The 26377-nt window shown below is 34.8% G+C and overlaps 1 protein-coding gene across 1 annotated transcript in view; it reads left to right on the top strand.

The window, feature by feature from the left end:
* The first annotated feature begins 2522 nt into the window (after positions 1 to 2522).
* LOC126968764 (atrial natriuretic peptide-converting enzyme-like) overlaps positions 2523 to 26377 on the top strand; it is a 188505-nt gene continuing 164650 nt past the window's right edge. The window contains exons 1-2 of the mRNA XM_050813877.1: positions 2523 to 2550; positions 24204 to 24298. Of these exons, the coding sequence (XP_050669834.1) occupies positions 24283 to 24298 (16 nt within the window). The 5' untranslated portion in view covers positions 2523 to 2550; positions 24204 to 24282. The remainder of the gene's footprint in view (positions 2551 to 24203; positions 24299 to 26377) is intronic.

Below are 26377 nucleotides of genomic sequence, written 5' to 3'. Positions count from 1 at the left end.
AATGTATTATTATTTATTTTTACTGATACACTCTCTTTCAATTTACTTAAGTTATTTTCATAGCATTATCTCCTATGGTATATTGGTATGGGGCAGCACTGCCGATATCAATACAATGTTTGTGCTGCAGAAGAGGGCTATTCGCGTAATTTATAACCTAGGTCCAAAAGAATCATTGAGAGCAAAATTTAAAGAAATAAACATCTTGACTGTTGCCTCTCAATATATTCTTGATAATGTTATGTATGTACATAGGCACATAAGTGAGTTTGCAAGAAACTGTCATAACCATAATGTTAACACCAGGAACAAACATAAACGTATAATGCATACTAATTCAAAATAAATGTATTACGAAATTCAAATAATTGTTGCAAAACGTTTGTGTGGTAAAGTTTACTATAGTATAAATGAATTTCTTAATGATACCACTGATTGGGAAAAGAGCGACCGCCCACAGGCTGTTAAAAATATATTTCATTGTACGATTTTACATTGTAACCATATTATCATAAAAAAACCTTCCCCCGTTCTTCTCAAGTCTAAGGGAAAACCTTTTGGAATAGGTGGTAGTTTTTGACTTTCAATAAGCTATTTTATAACCTATTTTGAATAAAAATATTTGAAATTGAATCTATTTTATTAACAGACTTCAAAAAAAGGAGGAGGTTCTCAATTCGTCGGTATGTTTTTTTATGTTTGTTACCTCAAAACTTTCGACTGGATGAACCGCTGGTACTTCCCGTGTGTTCCATTTGGTCGAGATCTGACGATGGCATCCATAAGAAAACCATAAAAGTCTTAAATTTGCTATACGTATGTAGATGATAAATTTACAAATAACTCAATATCGCGCCAACCGATTTTGATGATTCTTTTTTTTTTTTTTGGAAAGGATATACTACAAAGTTTAGTGAGAGTTTTGATTCCAAAAATAACAATAATCGTAACTAGAATAAGATTAATAAATTAGATTGTATATAAATATGCAAAACTTTTAGTGCATATTATATCTATTGTTTTGGAATAGTGTATTTGAAGTCGGTTGTTTTTTTGTTATCTTTAATTATATCACTATAAATATAGCGATCGATAAACCTAGACAAGAGCTGAGGATGGAAATTTAAACAAGCGTCGTAGCTCCTTAAAGTGAAATGCTATTATGAACGGAAATTATGAGACGTAGTAAAATTATTTTATATGAAGGTGCATCCTCACAACTTGACGCAATAATTCCTCCCTCAACGTAACGATGCGATGACAGCGTCTTTACCAGTTTTAATTACTAAGGGTCGTCTTAGAAAGCCCCTTGGAACGCATTCTTCATATCATCAAGGCTTGTAAATAGTTTTCTTGTTAGCTTTCTTTACTTTTTCGAAATAAAAAACACACTATATGCAATGGTGGTTCTATATTTAAAGCCTTCATAAACTCAATCGTTACCTTAGCGGACAGGGGGACGCGTTGTCGTAATGAAAGATATTTTTGAAAAACTCTGGCCAAGCCCATTATCTGCAGTAATTGTTCTTTGGTTTTTAAGCATTACTATAGTATAACAATATTCCAATTTGCCGAAAAACTAACTTCTCTCACAGAATTTTAAAAACGACATTTTTCATCTTTCAAAATGAAATCTTCTAATTCTTTTTCTCGTTCAGTATCATGCAATATATCCAGATTTCGTAATCAGTGACCATAATAATAAACAGAGCCAATGACATTTCTCCGTTATATTTTTTTTTATCATTTTACCGCACCACTCTTCACGCAGTAGTTTCTTATGTCTCATCAAGTGCAAAGTTTCCAAACCTTCATATGTACATACAAAATCTTTTGAAATACGCTCAAACCTATCCAATACAGGCCAAATTTGCTGGCATGTAATTGTTTATCGGTTTTAATCAGCTGTCATAATATGGTATCAATATTAGTTTCGGTAAAAGAAGTCGCATGGTCACCTTCATGAAAATCATCACTGATCTAATCACGTCCACGTCGGAATTTACTGTACAAGGAATACACAGGGCTGGAGATCCATCACCAAATGCCAATCAAAGTTATTATTACTCTCGGGAGTGTTCCATTTTCAAATACCGTATTTTTTTTTCATTCGTACTACAAATGGCCAATCCAGAAATTTTAAGCATGGCCCATGAATTCACTTTGATGTGGATTATAAATATGTAACTACAATCTCCTGATATTGTCATCATCAGTTTTCTGAATCGCCTTACCCAATTGTAGCAAATTTAAAGACGTTATTCATGTCAAAAATAATATCTTATCAGTGCAGCAAAATGTATCAACAAAATCTTAAGATGTGAGTCTAGACAAGATCGTCGGTCAGCGTGAATACGGCGGGGGTGAGCGCGGGGTGTGAGACGCGGGGTGAGTGCGGGGACGGGACGGACGGTGCGGGCCAGACGGCCGCCTACGCGTTCCGTAGCGGTTGTGTTCCCGCGCGCTACACACAGAGCGGCCGGGCGTGTAGCCCGCGCGCCCGCCTCGCGGCCCGCTACGACCCGCACAGGAGCGCGTCACCGACACACGGTAACTATTACAACTTTTATAACTTTACTGTTACTTCACTATTTCAACTCTAAAAGCAGTACAGCCGTACTTTTTTCGATGTTCAAGTTAAATAATGGATTCGTTCCGGTTCTTTAAAAAAATTCCTGTAATATTCTTACGTTAAAAATGTACGCCTATCAATACAGCTATAAAAATCGTAGTTTTGATTCCTACATTTATTTTGTTTTTACATTATTCAGTACTTTAACTAATCTTCATAATATTAAATTATTGAAATCAATTTTCAATACATATATTTTTCCATAAAAAATATTCTTATAGAATTGAAAAATAATCAATTTAGTAAGTCAATCATATTTTAGATGAAAGTCAATAAATGTAGCACGTAATATTATATTACCTACGTAAAGTTTTTTCGGGTTTTCCTTATGCGGCCAAATATTTGTAGGCATTTGTTTCCTTTACACAATTTTTTGTAGGCGTAAGTAATTTAAAAGGTAGAGTTAAGAAATAGAATTACCTGGATTATCTTTTCTTTTTACTCATATTTGTACGAAATATATTTTAAATAGATTTTACATACTTACTTATTATCATTTTTAAGCCATTATTTTTCTTTGTTTTTGATTGAAATTTTTGTGTATAAATAGATCTGTACACTGATTTTCTCACTATATTATTCTTATTTTTTTGATCTGCATATATTTAAAAAATATATATTTAGAGTAGTTTAATTGAGTCATTTTGAATTTATTTAATAGAGCGTGGTCTCTTTGAATAATTTGTGACATGAATTTATTTTTGTTATCTAAATAAACGTTATCTCTTTTGTTGGATTACTCGAATATACCTGATAAACAATCAATAAATCTCTGCTTGCTTCTTGGCCGCAGAAAAATATATATTCTCATAGCAGGCTGCATTTGGACTCCCATATTGTTTGTTTGTATATAATAATAAGGGACGAGACGTGCAGGACGTTCTGCTGATGATAATTGATACGCCTTGCCCATTACAATGCAGTGCCGCTCACGATTCTTGAAAATCCAAAAAATTCTGAGCGGCTCTACAATTGCGCTCGTCAGCTTGAGATATAAGATGTTAAGTCTCATTTGCCCAGAAATTTCACTAGCTACAGCACCCTTCAGACCGAAACATAATAATACTTACACATTACTGCTTCACGGCAGAAATAGACGCCGTTGTGGTACCCATAATCAATCTGGCATCCTGGGCAAAGGTCCCACCGCTCCATATATGTCGGACACCTGTTATCAAAAAGGCTGAAGACACGAGAGCCTACACTATCCCAGACGTCAGTATTACACTAGCAATGTAAGAGATTATTATATTAGATTACCCTAAAACAGCTTAAAAACAAAAAGGCACTAAGGTGATGATGGAATTATAGACGAGCTACTGAGAGCTGGTGGTACTCCTATGCCAAAGAAACTCCAGAAGATATTCAATTCCGTCATACTCGAGGGCAAAACACCGCAAGCATCGCACTGAGTTATAGTGTGTTGTTCGTCAAAAAGGCATAATAATAACCCTTTTGAAGAACTTTGATTAAAATCACTTCTGAGCAATGTATATAAGCTGTTTTCTAGGGTTATCACGAATTATCTCGTGCGCAGGTTCAATGACTTCCAACCTCCCGGCTCCTTTGAAAGAAAGAAAGAAAATATATTTATTTGGTTCAAAAACATATTTAGAAACATAAAAAAATGATGCCGGATAGATTATGGGTACCACGACGTTGCCTATTTCTGCCGTGAAGCAGTAACGAATAAGCATTACTGTGTTTCGGTTTGAAGGGCGCCGTAGCTAATGAAATTGCTGGACAAATGAGACTTATAACATCTTATGTCTCAAGGTGACGAGCGCAATTGTAGTGCCGTTCGGAGTTTTTGCGTTTTACAAAAATCCTGAGTGGCACTGTATTGTAATAAGCAAGCCGTATTAATAACCATCAGCTGAATGTCCTGCTTGTCTCGTACTCCTCATTTATTGTCATAAAAAAGCATCATAGACCACTTGCATTTATTGTTTTGTATTTTTTTATTGATATGGCATTTTTGTGCATACGCTGCGGCAGGTTGCTATTGACATCAACCTTGTTTCCTACAAGTCAAATATGATTTTAAAAAAATCCTCTAATACCGTATGACATATTGAAAGTACTTATATTTTTCAATCATAAAAGTAGTTTGGTGCTAATACGATTATCAGTTTTCAAACGGGTTGTAGTCGTGGTATTGATAAGTCGATTTCATTTGCAAGGTGGTTGATATGGTTCTAATATTAATGTGTGCTTAATCGTTTTACCTTTCTCATGACTGTTTGTATTGATGTACATTGGTGATACTTCTCAACTAAGGGTTTTCGGTATGATTCTTAACGCTCGATGAAAGAAAATAAGAAAAAAAAATTTTTAAACGTATAAGTAGTATGTACACACAAATACAAAAGAAATAAAACATCAATAATCTTAAGATATTGAAATACAAGCAAAAAAAAGAATGAAACATTAATTCTACTATCATCATCATCATATTCAGCTGGAAGATGTCTACTGTTGGACAAAGACCTCCCCCAAAGATTTCCACGACGATCGGTACTGCGCTGCCCTCATCCACTAGAGGACTTTACTGCCCCAACTGCCATCTGTCCGTCGAACTATATGCCCTGCCCATTGCCACTTCTGTTTCGCAATCATCTGCACTATGTCGGTAGCTTTGGTTCTCCCACGGATCTCCTCATTTCTGATACGATTTCGTAGGGAAACTTCGAGCATAGCCTTCTCCTTTGGTCTCTGAGCGAGCTAGAGAAATTACAATTCTACTATATACGATTCAAAATATGGTTCCAACTCAGCATGTTTGCTGGTTTGAAAACCAACGCTGGGCTTTCGTTGGGCCATTTGGTGACGTCACGATAAATATTTAGATATAAATAAAGCAAAATTTTTTATTGGTAGCAAACTAAAAGTGACGTGGAATAAAAACTAACTAAAATTTAAATTTATTTTTTTTAAAGTTTCGATCTGATTTATATAACGATGGGCAATGAGTTAGAACGTTATGATACTAATTTATGGTTTAAAAGGACATAATAAACTAATCATTGTTGCAAACAGTTTAATGTTAATAAAACATAGAAAAATATAATAAAAATATATGTTTGATTTATTATTAATCCGAGATCTCATTAGTAAAATTTATATCAACGCAGTTGTTGTTATGAAATAATTACTTATTCTAACGAGCTCATAAATATCTTTCTGCGACGTTCATTTTTTGCCGAGAATTAGGAGCCAGTATTACAAATGCATCTGATTAAAATATTTTTCTTACATTGTGATAAATGTTAATCACGTAAGTTAAAAGTAGGGTTGTTCCAAAAATGTTGAAATCGGGTCAAGTTCAGAACACAGATATCTGGGATTGAAATTAATGTTCCCTCGGGAGTTTGATCGTAAATACTCACTTGTACCGTCTCTCGTGATTTGTTGTTGATCCGGAAACTTTTTTTTTATCAAAATAAGTGACGAGACGAGCAGGACGTTCAGTTGATGATAATTGATGATTCTTAAAATACCCAAAAATTCTGAGTGGCACTACAATTGCGCTCGTCACCTTGAGACATAAGATATTAATTCTCATTTTCCCAGTAATTTCACTAGCTACGGCACGCTTCAGACCGAAACACAATAATGTTTACACATCACTGCTTCATGGTAGAAATATGCGCTTTATACTTTTTCTCTATACGCTAATTATAGTACAAATTTCTTTTACACTCTTTCTATCCTGTCTTCCTGAGGAATCCATGCAATAGAGCAATTTTAAAGTCTACTACTAAAAAGCGCTATTTTGGTTGAGGATCTTCAAAATTCTTTTAAATTTCACATAATAAAACCTATCAATTTCAGTGATATTCTTATTATTTCATCTTAATTTGAAATGATACCACATTGAAAGTATTTCAAACAATCTACTATGTCATTAATAAACAGCCCCAACAATACCGGGCCAAGTGTGGAGCCCTGTGGTACTTCTGAAGTCGCAATATACGTTCGTGACTGATAGCCCCCTTTAACTACTACTACTAATTTTATGGTTAATCAAGTAATTTTCAAGCCACTTAGTAAGACTGCCATGGACACCGTAGCGACTAGGTTTTTTTAATAAAATATGGTGTTATACGAAATCCAATGCTATCGATAAATCATCATGATTTATCGCCAAGTTTGACATTGCTGATTTCATGTGCGGTATTCGATATCTTCCGATTCAGATTTCTGTAAGCACCGGACAAAACAATAACTCAAATATTTTAGAAAAGACTGACAATATACAAAATTACTTGTATTTCGATATAATATCCATTCTCTCGCTGCTTTTAAAATATTTAGGGACTACTTTGGCCTCTTCCATACAAATGGGAATTGGTCAATACAGTGATTTATCAAATATACACAAAGGTTTTGGCTATAGGCTACTATGGGCTAAAGCAGCATAAAGTTTAACAGATATTGGAGCTCGTAAATCATCTAGACCAGCCCCTTTATGTCTACATCAAGACATTTTGACTTTACAATTATATCCTTCTCCAGGATTGATTGTATTGAACGATTGTTTGAGCAAATTTACGCCTTTATGATCTAAAGTATCAAAATTGTTTGCTCGAGCCATATAGCTATCAAGTATATTATTATATTAAACTTTTCTAATGATAATTTCTCTTTGATCTATCTTAATAAATCAAATCAAAATCACTTTATTCATATAGGTCACGGAAAAGATACTTATGAACGTCAAAAAATTTTTTTTCTTATTGAATCTACTGCTACTTCTTCTTATCAGCTCAACCCTAAAGGGTTGCACAAAGCAAGAAACTCATTGCCACTCTTTTAAATCCAGACTTACATTTTCATCGTTTTACAAATTATTTCAATTACAATATGATATGTAATGTGATGCAACAAACATACTCAAACGTCAAATAGTCAATGCCTTACACGAGAAAGTCAAGAAAGTAAATGTATGTTAATACAAAAAAATGGTTCAATAGCTATATTACCTAAACTAAATATAACCTAATCAAGTCGCTTATTTGATTTAAGCCACTTTGAACTACCAAGAATTCATTGTGAATAACTATCCAACACAGAATAACTATAATGTGGTGTAGTACTCCACTCACCGTCTTCCTGATGATTTTAAACTAGATGTTATACTAGATACTTCTCAGTATTAAACTAAGTAACTAGATTTGATATTTCACATCTGCGTAACTAGTTTTAATATCTCATATCTACCAGATCTCCTGTGACGTTTCAATGTCTTATTCATTCATTATTTTTATTTGAAAAATTATACTTATACAAATGATTTAAGTTTTTTTTAGTGTTAATTCCGCCAATATTTGTTTTTAAACAATTCAACACGTGTTTCGCCTCTACACGAGGCATCCTCAGGACGTGTTGTCTCGCCAAAATCTGGCACGAGACTTTCACACAGGTCAACAAAATTTCAAATTAATCTTGAAAGTTTTTGACAAATATTATTCACTATGAATGCCAAAACGGAATCGAAAGAAGTGTAATGGGAATTAAAAGAAGAGATAAAATAAAACTAACAGTTCCAAATGTTTTGAGTTGACTTTGGTGTTTACTCAAAGTTTTTCAGTCTAGTGTCAGAGTTTGGCAAGTCCACATCTCCTGAGGATGCATCGTGCAGAATAACACTAAAGAAAACTTAAATCATTTGTATAATTATGGATTTCCGCAAACTAACGCCTACTTCAATAAAAAAATATACTTGTCAAGGTTCTATTTCAAACGAATTACTGTCCGTGCGTTATGATAACAATATTGTATAAAAACGGTTACACAACAAAAAAAGCAATTATCTGGTGACGTCGAAGGACGCCACGCGTCGCACTTCTGAATAACTTCCAGAATGCGATGGAAATCTCACTCCAACTAAGTTTTATTGGTTTTTGTAAGAGATAACTCGTAGCTCGGTGTCATTATTACTGTCCATGGTCACAACCCGAGCGATATTAGTTTCCGTAATATTCTTTGTGGCTTCATTTTGAAACTGAATAATTAATAGGTATTACATTCAATAGGGAAGCGTTCTTTAGTGCAATAAGTTTTTCATCAGTTCATTTCTTTTTAACTCGATTAAAATGACGTGGAAGCACAGAAGACTGATGTAAATTATGTTTATTTGAAAAAAGTACTGTTAAAGCATGCAAGACGTAGTATTTTATCTTTGTTTTTTTTTTATGAAAATTGGGACGAGACTATCTGGACGTTCAGCTGTTCAGCCGCTCAGGATTCTTGAAAGACCCAAAAATTCTGAGTGGCAGTACAACTGCGCTCGTCACCTTGAGACATAAGATTTGCACAGTAATTTCACTAGCTACGGCACCCTTCAGACTGAAAAACAGTAACGCTTACACATTACTGCTTCACGGCAGATGTAGGCGCCGTTGTGGTACCCATAATCTAGCCGGCATCCTGTGCAAAGGAGCTTCTCATTGGTAAAATCTTTGTATATATTTTTATGTATCAACTGAACTTATTTCGTACAGGTCAGCAAAACTTCAAATTAATCTTGGAAGTTTTTGACAAATATTAATCACTATGAATGCCAAAACGGAATCGAAAGAAGTGTAACGGGAATTAAAAGAAGAGATAAAATAAAACTAATAGTTCCAAAAGTTTTGAGTTGTCTTTAGTGTTTACTCAAAGTTTTTCAGTCTAGTGTCAGAGTTTGGCGAGTCAACATTTCCTGAGGATGCATCGTGTAGAGGCGAAACACGTGTCGAATTGTTTGAAGACAAATATTGGTGGAATTAATACTCAAGAGAACTCAATACATTTGGATAATTATGGATTTCAGCAAAGTAACCCTACATCAATAAACTCACAGATATAAAAGAGTACAACAAGATTCAAAGATGTGTAAACTGTGTGCAAAATTATTAAAGTGTTCAATAATAAAAAATAAATAAAAAAAGTGCAAATGGGCGGGACGTACGCTACGTGACAAAAGCAAAAAATTGATAAAAATCGTAACAGAGTGGTATCCATAAGAATGCAAAAGAAGCAAAGGGCGACAAACTGTACAACAGTACAATATTGTATATTTGATTAAAAAGAGCGAAAAAATAAATTCTGGGAGAGTTTCTTGCGCCACTTCTTCTCTCTCTCCATTCGTTTCAGAAGCAGTCTAGTTTATTAGAAAAAGAATTCCAATGGAATCAATTTTAGTAAATGCCTTTTATGCCTTTTAATAAAACGATGGGAGAATGACTTTAAAACAGTGGTTGGACCAGAATGCATGAGAATAGGCGAGAGAGAGACAGGAAGATGGAAGTCTTTGGAGAACGATTATGTCGAAAGGAAATGCTGTTAAGAAAATCGTAAGGAATTAGTTAAGGGTATATATAAAAAATGTTTTTATTAGTAACAGTAAAAATGGCTTATTTTTTCTCGAAGAAAAGACCTTTTTATATGAAATTATATTTTCTTAGTTCTTAGCCAAGCATTCTGAACATGTGGTATTGACTCGTCTAGAGTTCAATATATAGTCGAGTCACAATCGAGGAATAACGAAGTTAAATCGTTAATTGAACAGCTTTTGGAATTTAGGAGAGAACTTTGTCGTTAATAGCCGATGAATATAATTTTCGAGCCGACTTCAATATTCAGCTAGGAAAGCTTTTTGTTAATAATTTCTTACTGAAGAATATTTGAATAATATTCGGTATTCATTGGTTTTCTCTTTGTTACCTCTTTATAGCCGTAATTATATCAAGAGGATATAATAAATTACAATTTGTTTTGTAAAATACATAGTTTATTTACGCAATGTTAATAGTGTTCATTGTTCTTTGAGGGCGACACTTAAGTTAAACTTTTCGAGATTATTTAAAATTCTAATTTGCTGTTCCTAATATTTTTTTAGAACTGCATTAATTTTATTGAGGGTCTTATCAATTTTTATAAATCTTATTATAAATAAATCCTGTGTCCTGATGTTTGTTTTCAGTCAACTCCTAAACTAATGAACTGATTTTTATGGGGATTTATTACTTCATGGAGTGCAGCTTAGTCCAACTTGAGAGATAGGATAGTTTTTTTTTATGTTTTTAAAGTGATAACCCTCACTTCTAGGATTAATACAAGAAACCACAACCTGAGAGTTGAACAAAGCATAGAAGATTTTATGACGATACGTCACTCGAACGGTTAGCTCACTTGGTTAGAGCACCGGCACGGAACACCGGAGGACGGGGGTTCGAGCCCCGCATCGTTCATAAAATTTTGTTTTTCAAATTTTATTTGAGTAGTTTTTATTTCGATTTGGGACTCATAATTATTTTTATTTCCGAATATTCGTTTTGTACGGACATATTTTCTATATGAGAATTTATTGACGCACATAGCGCATAGTCGCATGGTGGATAGTTTCTCCTGTCTGCAGTTTGTTCTGGTGGTTATTGTGGGAGTTACATCTATTAAAATTATTCTTTCATAATATTTTATTCAGATTTGTGGTCATATTGATCTGTGATTGTTTAAATCACGGTGATTTCCTTTCTTATCTGTGAGATTTTACCTGCTAACCATAATCCTGGTATCTCTTCGACTTCTAGAATTTACTGGTCATAATCTGCAATAACGTCTAGTAGGTATTTTTTCTACTTTGAAGCTTCTAGGGCTTCTAATATTGCCTAGTTCTGTTGAAATGTTAAGAATTTTCTTGATTCCTTATTCGGCTAAAATTTGTGTTTGATCAATTCAACACGCGTTTTGCTTCTTTACGAGATATCATTGACTTGTCGAATTCTGGCACGAGACTTCAAACAAGTCATCTTCATCATTATCATTATCATCAGCCGAAAGACGTCTACTGATGGACAAAAGCCTCCCCCAAAGATCTCCACGGATCGGTCCTGCGCTGCCCTCATCCAATGTATTCCGGTGATCTTAACCAAATCGTCGGTCCATCTTGTGGGGGGCCTACCAACAGTACGTCTTCCGGTAGGTGGTTGCCATTCGAGGACTCAACTGCCTCAACATCTGTCCATCGAGATGTGTACCCTGCCCACTGCCACTTCAGTTTCACTTAAAAAACTAAACAGTTGACTTAAAAACTCATAGCATTTGGATAATTATGGATTTCCATAAAATTAAGCCTAATTCAGTAAATTTTCTTATTTAGTTTTGTTAACTTAATGAGCTTAGTGCTCGATCTACTTCAATAGGCAATTTATTAGGAACTTAATTTTCAGCTTCATCACAGTTATAATTTCTATTTTCATTATTTCCAACGTTTAAACTAAAACAGGGTTTTATAATCTACCTTGGATAGTCCTTGCACACAAAATAATTAAATTGACCATTTTCATAGTTGACTGTAGCCGATATTGTCGTGTTCGGAACAATTCGTATTTGTTATAATAATCGAACACAAACGATACGACTGTTATTCGATAAATCACCATTTACGATCGTCTCCTACATAGGGAGGGTGACGCAGGGGTCGGGAAAGGGTGGTCCAACATTGCAGGTGTTTTGCAATGGCCACCGAAATAATAGAGAACTTTATGTACCATATATTATTTCCTCGCATTCAATGACAATGTTTTATCCATTCACCACTTATTACATTTTTATGATTTTTTTTTTATAGTCAATAAATTCTCTCATAGAAAATATTTCCCTACAAAACAAATATTGGAAATAAAATTAATTATGGGTCAAAATCGAAACAAAAACTATCCTATATTTCAACTTGGCTAAACTGCACTCCATGAAATAATCCCCATTAGAATCCGTTCATTAGTTAATAGTTTACTGGAATGAAACATCAGAACACTGTATTTATATATATTAAGATATACAATTTGTTTAGTATTATTCAATATTACCAGAGTTATAACATCCCCATAAACTTTATTGCTGATATAAGCATTCAGCCGCTTTCCTAGCTATGTATATATGCTCATATCTCCAATTTAATGACTCGATATTTTGTTGTACTGCATGCACTTGCTGGATTTATTATCAAAATCTCTTAGATTAAGGATTGGTCTCTGCTGCATTCCAAGTAGATACCGCACTACCTAAGAATAATAGCTTTTTTATGACGGTAACTATTAGATGCTTTTGTGCGTGGCATTTTGACACTCATTGGCATGTTTCAAATTTTGTAACATACGCTTCGTGTTATTTTACATTAAAATTAATAAAGTTCAAAATACTTAGTGATGATATGTGATCCCAGTTTCTTTGTTATTTCATGTAGTATTATTTTTACAAAGTTTTACTACGCAACCCGCCATTTTAGTTTAAATTGTAAGCAAAGTTCAACAGAACATCTGGGACGTTAACGTCACACATGGTTTGGGTGTGGCTCGAGTACGTCCACTTCGGCGTATTATTAGTTGCCGTACTTTGGGACTTCGCCTGCGGTATCTATTTGGAGCGAAGCGGAGACCAATCGTCAATCTAAATCTTTTTTGATTCATTCCTTGATTGACTTGTTATTTTCTAAGAAACAAGCATGAAAACGAGGACCTTGAATCACTAAACTGTTACGTAATTATTGGAAACACTATAATTAATGATTTGTTAGATACGCGTTGACATGCCGTATGTTCGACAGGAAGGTCGTGGTTACAGCAAATATATTGTGCTCAAGTTACCGATGCGAAAAAAATACGAGTTGCACTCCGGGAGTGCCGGTAGAAGTGAAAACTTGTACAAAGAAAAACAAGTAAAACTAGGGAGAGTCTTCGCTAATGACAAAGCTTAAAAACAAAATAATTAAACTGCAAAAATATTTCATGTCTGAGATTCAATCCCTCGCGGTATTTCGGCTTCGTAATCAGAATGATTCAACCACTGGTCCAATAGCCGTATATCATTAAGTTGAAATAGCCGAACGAAGTTTCGATCTTCCGAATTTTCGATCAGGCCACGTGTCCTGACGCGAGTTTAACATTTTATACCCATCCCAAGAAAAGTGTTTAACGCCGCTAAAGAACTTAACGTGTTAATAAAAGGAAGTAAATGTTACATCGTTTTGCGTATCAAATATAAAATGTATACGTTTACCCGACAAACTAACCCGATAAGCAGAAAACACGCAAACATGGTGTTTTTAGACAAGTTTTATGGTGAAAGTATAGTATTTCGAGCTATGAACACTACTTAATCCTGTTACACATATCCTTTAGTCTTATTTGTAGGTTGCTAATGCTTGCTGTTGGTTATAGTTAACACTGCCGAGCCCTTTTGAACTACCACTTTTCTTTGTAGTTAAACAAGTTTTTTGGCATGGCGTGACGCATTTTTTTGGTACTTCTCTCAGAAAAGTTATTCTTATAGCTTGTAATTTTTTGTGTAGGTTAATTAATCCAGATTTGTAGTGAATAACGAGGATTGTAAACATGTAAACTGTTTTCCACGCAAGAATTTTGAAAATATTGGCTTTGTTACATAGATGGCGGGCCGGCAGCCGTGAACTCATATCGCTCAAGGTCGCTCGCATTGAGTGTCGCCTTAAGTAGAATAAGCGACTAGTAAAGTTGCTGAGTCTGCAAGTCTGCTTAACAAGACGTCGCCTCGCGTCCCCCAGATCAGTTGAATTGCCAGCCATCCGGCAACTGTCTCATGCGGTCTCTCTTGATTGCTGATTCCACATATCCTGAGACTGAATACGAAAAGTCTCTGTTTCAGTTTGAAAATCATCAATTTTATATTTTCTATTTTTGATAAATTTTTAAGTTGAACCTGTTAGTAAAAACTGTAGAATCATTTAATTATTGTTTTATTATTATTAAATTAATAATTTAATTATGTATGGATTTGTAATTTAATTGAATTTAATTGTGATTTATTTTTTTATTTGTGATATAATCGCGATTTAATTTTTAAAACATTGAAATTTTAATTTTTAATATATTTACTTGCTTTTTCACTCAACTTGTAGTTTTGTCTATATTTTTTTGTATGTATTAGTTTGTATTTTGTTGGTGCAATAATAAATAAATAAATTGCACCAAATTTTAAATGTATTATACAAAGTATATCGGATAAAGACCGTTTAAGATTTCGTAATAAAAATGCCTTTAATCAATGACCTTATTGAACTATAAAACGTTTATTGTAAGAGAACTGTATTGTTGTAGAAAACAACACAGATTACGATAACTAAATAAAAAAGAAGAAGGTTTAATTCAATGTGGAGGAGGTTTTAAGTGATCACCGCCGCCCTCAATCTCTTGCAAGACCAGGGGACAAGATACCAGAGGATTCACAGGAGCGTTGCGGGCATTAAAGGGAAAATCATACGAGAGAGATCAATTTCATAGACAGTGGGAGGCTACTTTTCACAGGATGCCGGCTAAATTATGGGTACCAAAACGGCACCTTTTTCTGCTGTGAAACAGTAATGTATAAGCGTTATTGTGTTTCGGTCTGAGATCTGTATTTAGTGAAATTACTGGCCAAATGAGACTAAACATCATATGTCTCAAGGTGACGAGCGCAATTGTAGTGACGCTCAGAATTTTTGGGTTTGTTTAAGAATCCTGATAGGCACTGCAGTGTAATCATCAGCTGAACGTTCTACTCATCTCGCCCCTTATTGTCATAAAAAGACACTATAACTCGTATTGACCACCCGTAATTGCATGAGCACGTGAAAGGTAGTTGAGACTTGTAGATAGCATTTTGAATAAACTCCGCGCTTGAGTGCGGTGATCATTTACCATCAAGTCACTCGTAGGCCCATTTATCCTCCTCTTCGATAAATAAATAAATAACACAAAAACCATTAAAAGTATTAATGAGTATTCAAATAACTTAATTCTAAGGGGATTTACTAGCTTGTAACCTAATTTTTGCATTAATTATTATTTCTACATCCACGATCAGTTATAATCATAGAAGATATTCTTTAAATGTATTTCATTCTATATATCAGCTTGTTTATAGACAGTCTCTCAAAGAAAAATTTTCAGAAGAAATAAATATTATTATGACTTCATTGTCAGTACATTTATGAAAATTTATCATACGTTCACAAAAATCGTCACCTTTTTGCTCTTAATAGTGATTTTCTAGAAGGCTTCATAAGATACATAATAGCTTTAAGGGTAAATGTATTCACTTTTATAATAAAGTCCCAGCCACTGTTCAGGCATTATCTATAAAAAAAATTAAATGTTTTGTTATAAAATGGCTCTGTCGTAAATCCTACTACTCCACTGCTGAATATCTTAGTGATCGAACAGCCTGAAACTAGATTATGATTATTTTACAGCAATAACGATGACAGTACAATACTGTATATTAAATTTAAAAGAGCGCATCAGAGCGCCAATAGTTTCAGAAGCGGTAATAGTATCTAGTATATTAGTAATGACATCAAAAAGAATTCCAAAGGAATGAAGTTTGAGCCTTTAAATATGTTAATTAGGAATGCGTAAAGCCTGCCATGTTTTAGAAATATAACACAAAGAGAGCCAATTACAAGTACTATAACATGGTAACCAATAATTATTGTTGATTAGGACAGGAGACGATCGGGTCGTTCAAATATATGAACTGCCACCACAACAGGACAATTAATTAACCCATTGGCTAATTGCTTAGCCCTTAAGACCCTAAAGGGCATGTCTATGACATATGTTATACGGAAATTTATTGCTCCAAATCCACTCAATACGGTATTTGGCAATGGCACCATAAATTCATGTTATGAATAGGGTTGGACGTTAGTAGAAAAGAATACGGCCTTTAATTTGTTTTAAGATTTTCTTTAGTATTACCAATGTAAAAAGAGAAAGTTTGTAAGTTTTAAGTTTCTCTTAGTTGGCAAATAATTTAGTAACTATCAAACTTTATTTCAACATATCGACCATTTATTGCGTAGCTCCTAAACAACTTTACCAGCTCCTTTGCACAGGATGCCGGCTAGATTATGGGTACCACAACGGCGCCTAATTCTGCTGTGAAGCAGTAATGTGTAAGCATTACTGTGTTTCGGTCTGATGAGCGCCGTAGCTAGTGAAATTACTGGGCAAACGAGTCTTAACATCTTATATCTCAAGGTAACGAGCGCAGTAGTAGTGCCGCTCAGAACTTTTGGGTTTTTTTTCAAGAATCCTGAGCGGCACTGCATTGTAATGGGCAAGGGGTAACAATTACCATCAGCTGAACGTCCTGCTCGTCTCGTCCCTTATTTTCATAAAAAAAACTAAAAAAAGTATCAGTTGATTCATTAAATGTTTTGGAGAAGGATGATCATATATTTTTTTGTTCGCTGTTATCACTACATATTATAAAACATAGTCCTCCGCCTCCAACTCAAAAACTACTGTACTGATTTTCATGTTGTTTTTACCAATGGATAACGTGGTTCTTGAGGAAGGTTTTAGTATATGATTTGTAAGGTTTTTGAGTACATATTTGTGACTATACATTAAGGATATTTGTTGAAGGTGATAAGAAAATTAAGCCATCTGTGTGTTTTCAACGAAAATTCTGTCTTAACTCTTTGAGATATAACTAAATAATGTATGGTGGAATTGTGTATCTTATATAGTTTTACAGAAAAGTACGCGATGCCATATGTATACATATATATATATCTCTTAAGGATAATATACTATATCCATTTTAATACCTTAAAAAATTGCCAATCATAAAGCGGTAACTTAAAAGCTGTTTACACAAATACGCTATTAATCCTTGACATTTTATTGCTACATCTAATATACAAAATTCTCGTGTCACAGTGTTTGTTACCAAACTCCCCCGAAAAGGCTGAACCGATTTGTATGAAATTTTGTGTATATGCCCGACATATACACTAACTAGGTCTGAGAATCAATCACAACTTTTGAGATTTTTTTTTTTAATTCACATATCTACTATAGGGTTGCAAGATGGCAATCGAATACAATAAATAATTGTATTACGATATATTTGCTAAGTCTGAAAATTGTTTGCATCTATATTTTATATCCCAAAAATTTTAAGTATCGATTTTTTTTAAATCACAATATATGGTAATATAACGTTTGCTGGGTCTGCTAGTCTTATATATAAAATTTTCGTGTCCCGGTTTTCTCAAACCAAACTCCTCCCAAACGTTTTATAGCCCAATTTTTTTTTTTAATTTTTTCTTATATTTATTTGTATGGTTTACCATACAACGTTTTTTTTTATGGAATAGGAGGACAAACGAACGTACGGGTCACCTGTTGTTAAGTGATCACCGCCGCCCACACTCTCTCGCAACACCAGAGGAATCACAGGAGCGTTTGACCTTTAAGGAAGGTGTACGTGCTTTTTTTGAAGGTACCCATGTCGTATCGTCCCGGAAACACCGCACAAGGAAGTTCATTCCACAGCTGAGTCCGCTAGTAATGTTATAAAATCATTCAGAAATACATTTTTGTTTAATTTTTAACCCATTAACTTTATTATACATTTCCGATGGTTTTAGACATTTTTCCCGATTTCTAATATCATTTTTATTTCTATAGACAAAACAGCGTCTGACGAATCAACTAGTTGCGGCATTGAAATGTGCACTTAAATTCATATTTTAAACAGCGGCTGTGTGTTTAAATAGAGCACATAAGAAAATCATAAAATTAATGTTAATTCAATTATTATCTAAACGTTTTGGGTATTCTTGTCTCCAAAATTCTGAGCGGCACTACAACTGCACTCGTCACCTTGAGACATAAGATGTTAGGTCTCATTTGCCCAGTAATTTCACTAGCTACGGCGCCCTTCAGACCAAAACACAGTAATGCTAACACATTACTCCTTCACGGCAGAAATAGGCACCGTTGTGGTACCTATAATCTAGCCGGCATCCTGTGCAAAGGAGCCCCTCACTGGCCTAGTTATTTCTTGTATAGAGTACCAGATTATACATATTCACGATCATATAAAAATGTACAGTGGCATCGCGTTTCAATCTATTTAATTGATAATATTATGATGTTTCAAAGTTTTGCATAAACCGCAAATATTGACCCAATCTGATCGATTTTCGCTTTGAGAAGGTCCCTATTAGTATCGAAGATTGTTTGTTTGTGTTGACTTCATCAATCTGCAATTAATTTATTTTATAGAATCTGTTTTAAATTATTGCATTTAAATCGTAATTGAGTCGTCAATATATACAACTATCGTGAATCGCTGTCTACTGTCCTGCACTCTAACCAAAGGTTATTCTACTCCTGGCCTTTGTACCTATATAAAAGGTACTTAAATACGAATAGTAGATTTTATTTATTGATAAAATCTTATTTAATATATAAAATTCTCGTGTCATGGTGTTAAACATTGAACTCCTCCGAAACGGCTTGACCGATTCTCATAAAATTTTGAGTGCATATTGGGTTGGTCTGAGTATCGGACAACATCTATTTTTCATGTTAATGTTAATTTTTTTTACTTATTTTTTTAAATTTGATTATGAGTCAGCATTAAAAAATACATACAACTTAAAATTTTCACCCATCTACGATCAACAGTTACTTTTGTATCGCGATTTTAATATCGGCAACACAACGTTTGCTGGGTCAGCTAGTAACTATATACAATACTATGATAGAACAACCTAAAACTAAAATCCTTAAAATATAATATAATAACTTGAACATATTATTAAAAAGAGTCATAAGATGTTAAGTCCCATTTGCCCAGTAATTTCACTAGCCACGCCGCCCTTCAGACCGAAACACGGTAATGCTTTTCGGAATTTTTCAGATTTTCAAGAATCCTGAGCGGCACTGCATTGTAATGGGCAGGGCGTATCAATTACCATCAGCTGAACGTCCTGCTCGTCCCGTCCCTTATTTTCATAAAAAACAACAACAGATATAGTCAGAAGTGTTATTATGTTCGTAGCAGTGCTGGGACGTATCTCGAAAGGTGTGGGTTGAAAGGTCCCGCATCAAGCATAAATTTTGATACATATTCAAAATTAATATAGGTAATAACTTCACTGTTTGGACACTGACAGGACATGTCATGGAGAGGTTGCAAACATTTCGTGTTTATGTTGAAACAAGCAATGGTCCGGGAAATGAAGCTGTCTCGGTTAGAGCTGTTTATATCCTACACTCGAGTGATAGATAGGTGATCTATTCAGAAAATACCAGCAGGGACTTGAGGGTCATACATTAAGAGTCAATATTAAAATTGACTTGTTATGTAAGTGCAGGTTATAAAATATAGTAACACGTTGGAAAACTTCATTTTACATCAGATATGGCAACTAAAAAAACGGAATTTATAGCGTCGCGTAGGCGTATCATGTAAAATGTATATAATTCACAAATATACAAGGTGGGCCAAGAACTAGTTAACATCTCATAAAAAAAATCTTATAAAAAACCAATCGACATATTTACAAGAAAGCTTGTTACTTGGAATTTATTTTATAAAAATAATCCTATTAATATTATAAATGTGAAAGTTTGTATGTCTGGATGTATGTTTGAACTTCTTTAACGCAAAAACTACTGAGTGGATTTTGATGAAACTTTATAATAATATAGGTTACACACCAAAATAACACATAGGCTATTATTTATAAATCTATCGCGTGAATCATACAGGCTAAACAACGTTTGCCGGGTCAGCTAGTATCATATAAATGACCACCGTTTCGACTTTATTCTTATTCTAAATTTTCGAATTCTCCACGACAAAGAGACTGCGAGATTGCCGACATTTCTTCGCTGATTTTTCTTTTAGTTGACGTAGTGCATTTTCTTTATGGGTGTAGACATGGATGTATAACAAAAATGCTTACGTCTACGATGTCGCGACATCCGTCACGAATAAATATCTGTTCACAAATTCCTCTCCGCTTACGAGATCACAGTATTAGTTACTTACTAACTTGTTTTGAATTTTTTTGTACTATTCTTCTATGATTAGATTAAGGATTGGTCTCCACTGCGCTCCAAATAGATACAGCAGGCGTAGTCCTAAAGTGCAGCAACTAACACTATGCCCAAGTGGGTGTACTCGAGCCAGTCTTGAACAATGTGTGACGTGAACGTGCCGCAAGTTTTGTTAAACTTTGCTAATAATTGAAACTAAAATGCCGGTTTACGTGGTAAAACTTTGTAAAATTAATATGACAGGAAATAAGAAAGACACTGGGGTCACATATTATGATTAGTAAGTATTTTGTATTTTATAAATTTCAATGTAAAATAACACGAAGCGTATGTTACACAATTTGAAAGATGCCATTGAGTGTCAAGATGCCACGCACATAAGCATCGAATAGTATCCGTAATAAAAAAGATATTGTTCTTAGTTAGTGCGGTATCTGGTTGGAGCGCAGCGGAGACCAGTTTTTAATCTAAGGTTCTGTGTATATGTGATTCTTTATGTTTCGTTTCCTCCAACTTTTTTATATACTTTAACGTGTTTCTTCTCTCAAATAATAATTATAATAGATTGACTGATGTTTTGGAATTGACTAAGATTCAAAAATGATGTAAATACTACGTAATAAAAGGTGGGACTGCCTAAGTAAAAATTTAAATTTAGGTTAGTCTGCACGTTTGTGCAGTGAGATTTGATATAAGTTTGAAATAATAGTAATTACAGTATGGCGATTGGAGACGAAGTATAACCCGGGTCAGTTTGATAGCGAACAGTTGCTTAAATTCTGTAAATCTCCGTTTTTTTACAAGATTATAGCCCTCATCTGTTAATCTATCAATGACTGCACGTTTCATACAATCGAGTGAATGGCTTTTTTCCTTAGAGAGTTTCGCTAGGCTGCTGAGATTCAACTTGTTCCCTCCAAGTCTGACGGGTTAGTTTATAGAATTTTGTTATAGAACAAGTGGGAGGCTCCTTTGCCGGCTAGATTATGGGTATCACAACGGCGCCTATTTCTGCTATGTAGCAGTAATGTGTAAGCATTGCTGTGTTTTGGTTTGAAGGGCGCCGTAGCTAGTGAAATTACTGGGCAAATGAGACTTAACATCATGAGAGTTTCTTGCGCCGCTTCTTATCTCTCAGAGCGCCTTTTGTTTCCGAAGCGGTAGTAGTATTTAGTATATTAGAAATGACATCAAAAGGAATTCTAAAAGAATCAATTTTGAGAAAATAAATGCCTTTTTTTATGTCTCAAGGTGACGACCGCAGTTGTAGTGCCACTCAGAATTTTTGGGGTTTTTCAAGAATCCTGAGCGGCACTGCTTTGCAATGAATAGGCAGGGCGCATCAATTACCATCAGCTGAACGTCCTGCTCGTCTCGTCTCTTATTTTCATAAAAAAAATAGAAAACTCCGTATCGTATCGTTTAACAAACAATGTAAGCACCGGTTGTGAATAAATAACAATTAAAAATGTTCAAACAAATATTCTTTTACAAATCTTGTTACATTGTTCCAGTCATTCCAAAATAATATAATTACAGAGAGCAAAGAAAACTTTCATTATTCAAGTTTTGTGAGCAGTCCTGCTGATTCCTCAACAATGGACAACTGTTTTTTGTGTTTTCAAAGGTCATTGTGAAATAATTAACTTGTAATGCTAAGGTACCTCACTGGTTCTATTGTTTTGACTTTATGAGTTTTATTCAAAGTTGTACATAGTATGTACGCCGCGCTTATTTACCGGTTATTTCCAGAAGACTTATTTTTATGTGCAGTTGTCTTCTTGTTTTAGTTAATGCATGGACGAGTAAAAAAAGAAGGACTACGCGCTGTGATATTAGTAGCACCGTTATGCTAGTGTGCGTGCGGTTACGGGGGATACTAGTTACACAAGTGTGTGCGTGTGGCTATGTATTTACACGTTAATCGGCTTGTTTTAGTGCAACACTGTTAAGTAAAGTGACACGGAGTCCTTATTTTTTACTAGTCCGTGAGTTAATGTCTGTACCTAGTCTTGTTATAAATACTGAAAGAAAGAAAAAACAATCTATATGTATGTATTATGGCTGCAATACAGTTCTTTAAATGTTGAGGCCAGTTATCAATAGAAGCACGCACTCTTTCGATGGGAAAGTTCTTCACTGCCAATCGTACGGATTGTTTTAGGGCCTCCAAATTATCATGGTGCTTAAGGCAAGCTGTACTCTCTAAAACTGACCATAAATCATAATCCAGCGGATTAAGGTCAGGGCTAGACGACGGCCAGTCTTCAGCTCTGATGGAGAACGAAACGTTCGTTTCCAACCAAGACTGCGTAGACCGAGTTTTATAACTCGGCGCCGAGTCTTGCTGGATGGACCCTTTTTGGTTATGGAAAATGGTGTTGTTAAGGGGCTTTACAACCTTTTCGAGAATGGTATCTTGATACACTTGTGCCAGTGTTTTGATACATTTTCAACAAAAGTATGGCTCGGTCACTCCTCCATAGCTCATACCTCACCAAACCATCACTAAAGTCGGATAGTGCCCACGTTGCACTCTGTCGACTAATCGGGAAGCTTCCTTAGAGCTTTCAGCATAAATACGGTCATTTTGTTTGTTAAAATGTTGCTCAATTGTAAAAAAAAATCTCATCTGTGAACAAAATTTTTCTGTGACCTCCCTTTGCATATCGCTCCAGTAATTGTTTCGATTTTTCCACCCTGTTCTTTTTTTTAATTATCAGTTAAGTAATGACCATTACGTCTAATATAGGCTGCAAGTCCTAAGTCATATTTTAAAACGCAATATTGTTTTTTGGTGCTATCTTCATCTCCCGAGATAATATTATATTTTGCTTTCGGACAGGATTTCTTTAAATTCTTTCCCTTTGTGCTTTGACCACCTTTTTCGTACGGACACTACGTGAACGGCCAGAACAGCTTTTTCTGTCACAAATAGAGGTCTCATTGTATCTATTAATAGCCCGGTACACAAACATTTTACTAATACTATGACGTATGTATTGCATTTGGCTATTTTAGTAACTAGCACCACTAAGCAATTGTCGGCCTTTTTTTTTTATTCATAATATGTAGTCTGTTGGTCGCCATGTTTCTTTTACTATTACGTATCAAGTAACACACAATATAAGATTTTGACAATTGACGCCACATATTAAATTTGGCCCACAGTATGGTCTCTAGAGCATAATTCATAGAACAATAGGAAAACTCATTAGATATAAGTTTCGACTTTTGTTTTTTTGTTTTTGTCCTACGGGTATAATAAATATCTTTGAATCTTTTAACAAAACGATATAACATTATTTTTATGTCATTAAAGGACGAGACGAGCAGGACACCACCATTCACCTGATGATAATTTATACGCCCTGCCCATTACAATGTAGTGGCGCTCAGGTTTCTTCCAAAACCCATTAATTCTGAACGGCACTACAACTGCGCGCCACCTTGAGATATAAGTTGTTAAGCCTAATTTGCCCAATAATTTCAATAGCTACAGCGCCCTATAGACCGAAACACAATAATGCGTTTATATTACTGCTTCACGGCAGAAAAAGGCACCCATAATATAACCGGTATTCTGTGCAAAAGAGCCTCCCATTGGTATTATCATCGCGATGTAAAAATATTGAAACTAAAAAGCATTAATATGAAAATGAATTTGTAACAATACATTATTAACAATATTCTGTTTTCAGATAAACATTGCGACACTACCTCTAATTGAAGGGCTCACACCGGGCCCCTAGATGAGCACTGCGGGGCGTACTTTACAAGATGGCATCTTTCAAAGGTAATTTAAACTTTATGACACCTTAAATACCGTCTTAAATACCTTGTCGCGACTAAGTTCAACGCTTACTGAACGACAATGAACTTTAATGCAACGTTGTAGAGTTTAATATGCAATGAGAGAAATTCCAGGGCTCAGGTGTTAAAAACCGTTACTTAAGATAATCAGTCGTTCATTTCGCTGACAGTGGCGTTGGGGTTGTTTACGAGATTCGGGCTGAAGTGGCGATTCTGTGAAGCAGGCTTCATTAGATGTAGGGATTATGAGCTTCAATAAATAACAAGCAATGGGCATTGCACAGCAATCATGTACTTTTGTAATGTAGACCAGTAATGGTTTGCAAACTAAATTCTACATACACAAGTAAAATTTGAAAACAAAATTTTATGAACGGTGCGGGACTCGAACCCACTGCCTCTCGCATTCCGTGTGAGTGCTCTCCCAACTGAGCTAACCGTTGTAGTGACGTATATCCCAGATGTGAGTGTTATTTAAAAACATAACGAATTTTAGATTAGCAAGAGCGACATCTGAAGTCAATTTCCTAATATGCTAATATTGGGGTTGAGCAGATTATCAATTGTAAAATAGATGTGCATGAAGCCGCACCCTGAGAGTTGAACAAAGCATACAAGATTCGTTACTCGAACAGTTAGCTCAGTTGAGAAGGCACTCGCACGGAACGGGAGTCGTGGGTTCGAGTCCCGCATCGTTCATAAAATTTTGTTTCCAAATTTTATTTGTATATTAATCCCAGAAGTGTTAAGATTCTACTTCATTATAATAGCTTTGATGCTTATATTATCTATAATACAACAAAAACTTCAGCTAAGGAGAAAGAAAGAAAGAAAACCCTTTTTTGATCACTACACTACAATAAACCTTGAAACTAATTAAATCGATCATGAGGGATCCAACAACACCAAAGTTTCCGAACTTTCAATTCTTCGTGTAAAATTTTCTAAATTTGGCTTATACCAATCCCAATTGTCCTCAAACTGTCTCATAGGTTGGGTTTTATTCAGTTAGCCGCTTAACAGATGCCACATTATTTTTGTTGGCGGCAGTTGGAGGCCGCCCTTCACGAAATTCGTCATGTAAAGAAACCCGACCTCTCTCAAATTCAGCAAACCTTCGCCTCACCGTGCTGGTACTTCTCTCCCTTTTGCATTTTGAAGACGAGCGGCACAGTCTTGCGGAGAGAAAGAACTTTTAAAATCATAAAAAATCATCGCTCTTAAATCTTTTCGACTTAATTCCATTTTCGTTGCGAGAACTTTGATGTGTGACAAAAAACATTTGACAAATGATTTTAATTATAACGGAATTATTAAGACAACATTTGTAAATTCAAATTCAAATATTGTTATTCAAAATAGGATGTGACATCACTTATTGAAAGTCAAAAACTACCACCCATTCCAAAAAGAATGCCTCAGACCTGAGAAGAATGGGCGCAACAAACTCAGCGGGCTTTTCTTTTTCATCAAAAAAGTATGTTTTCAACGTAATATTAATAAGCAGTCGCAATTCCTTTTCCAATTTGTGGTATCATTAAGAAAGTCATTTATGTTATAGTAACCTTTACCATACAAACGTTTTTGAAAAATGGTTTTGAATAACGTAATACTATTGTTTTGAACATTTTCTGGGATCTTGTTGTAAAAGCATAAACATTACCCCACAAAAGACTTACTAACTCCTCTTAGCCGAGTATAAGGCATTATAAGTTTATGTTTGTTCCTGGTATTAACTTTATGGTTATGACAGTTTCTGGCAAATTCACTTATGTACCTATGAACATACATAACATTATCAAGAATATATTGAGAAGCAACAGCCAAGACGTTAATTTCTTTGAATTTTCCTCTCAATGATTTTTTAGGACCTAGGTTATAAATAGCGCGAATAGCCCTCTTCTGCAGCACAAATATTGTATTAATATCGGCAGTCTTTCCCCATACCAATATACCATAGGACTAGTAGTATAAAATAATAATAAGTCCAATACAATATGTGGTATAAGTGCTGAAACGATAGGAGCTGATCGTAAAGCCAAGGAGCCAAGCTTTGATTTAT

Source organism: Leptidea sinapis, chromosome 16, assembly GCF_905404315.1.
Source record: "Leptidea sinapis chromosome 16, ilLepSina1.1, whole genome shotgun sequence".
Classification (NCBI taxonomy): Eukaryota; Metazoa; Arthropoda; class Insecta; order Lepidoptera; family Pieridae; genus Leptidea; species Leptidea sinapis.
This window is presented reverse-complemented; position numbering and strand designations above follow the sequence as displayed.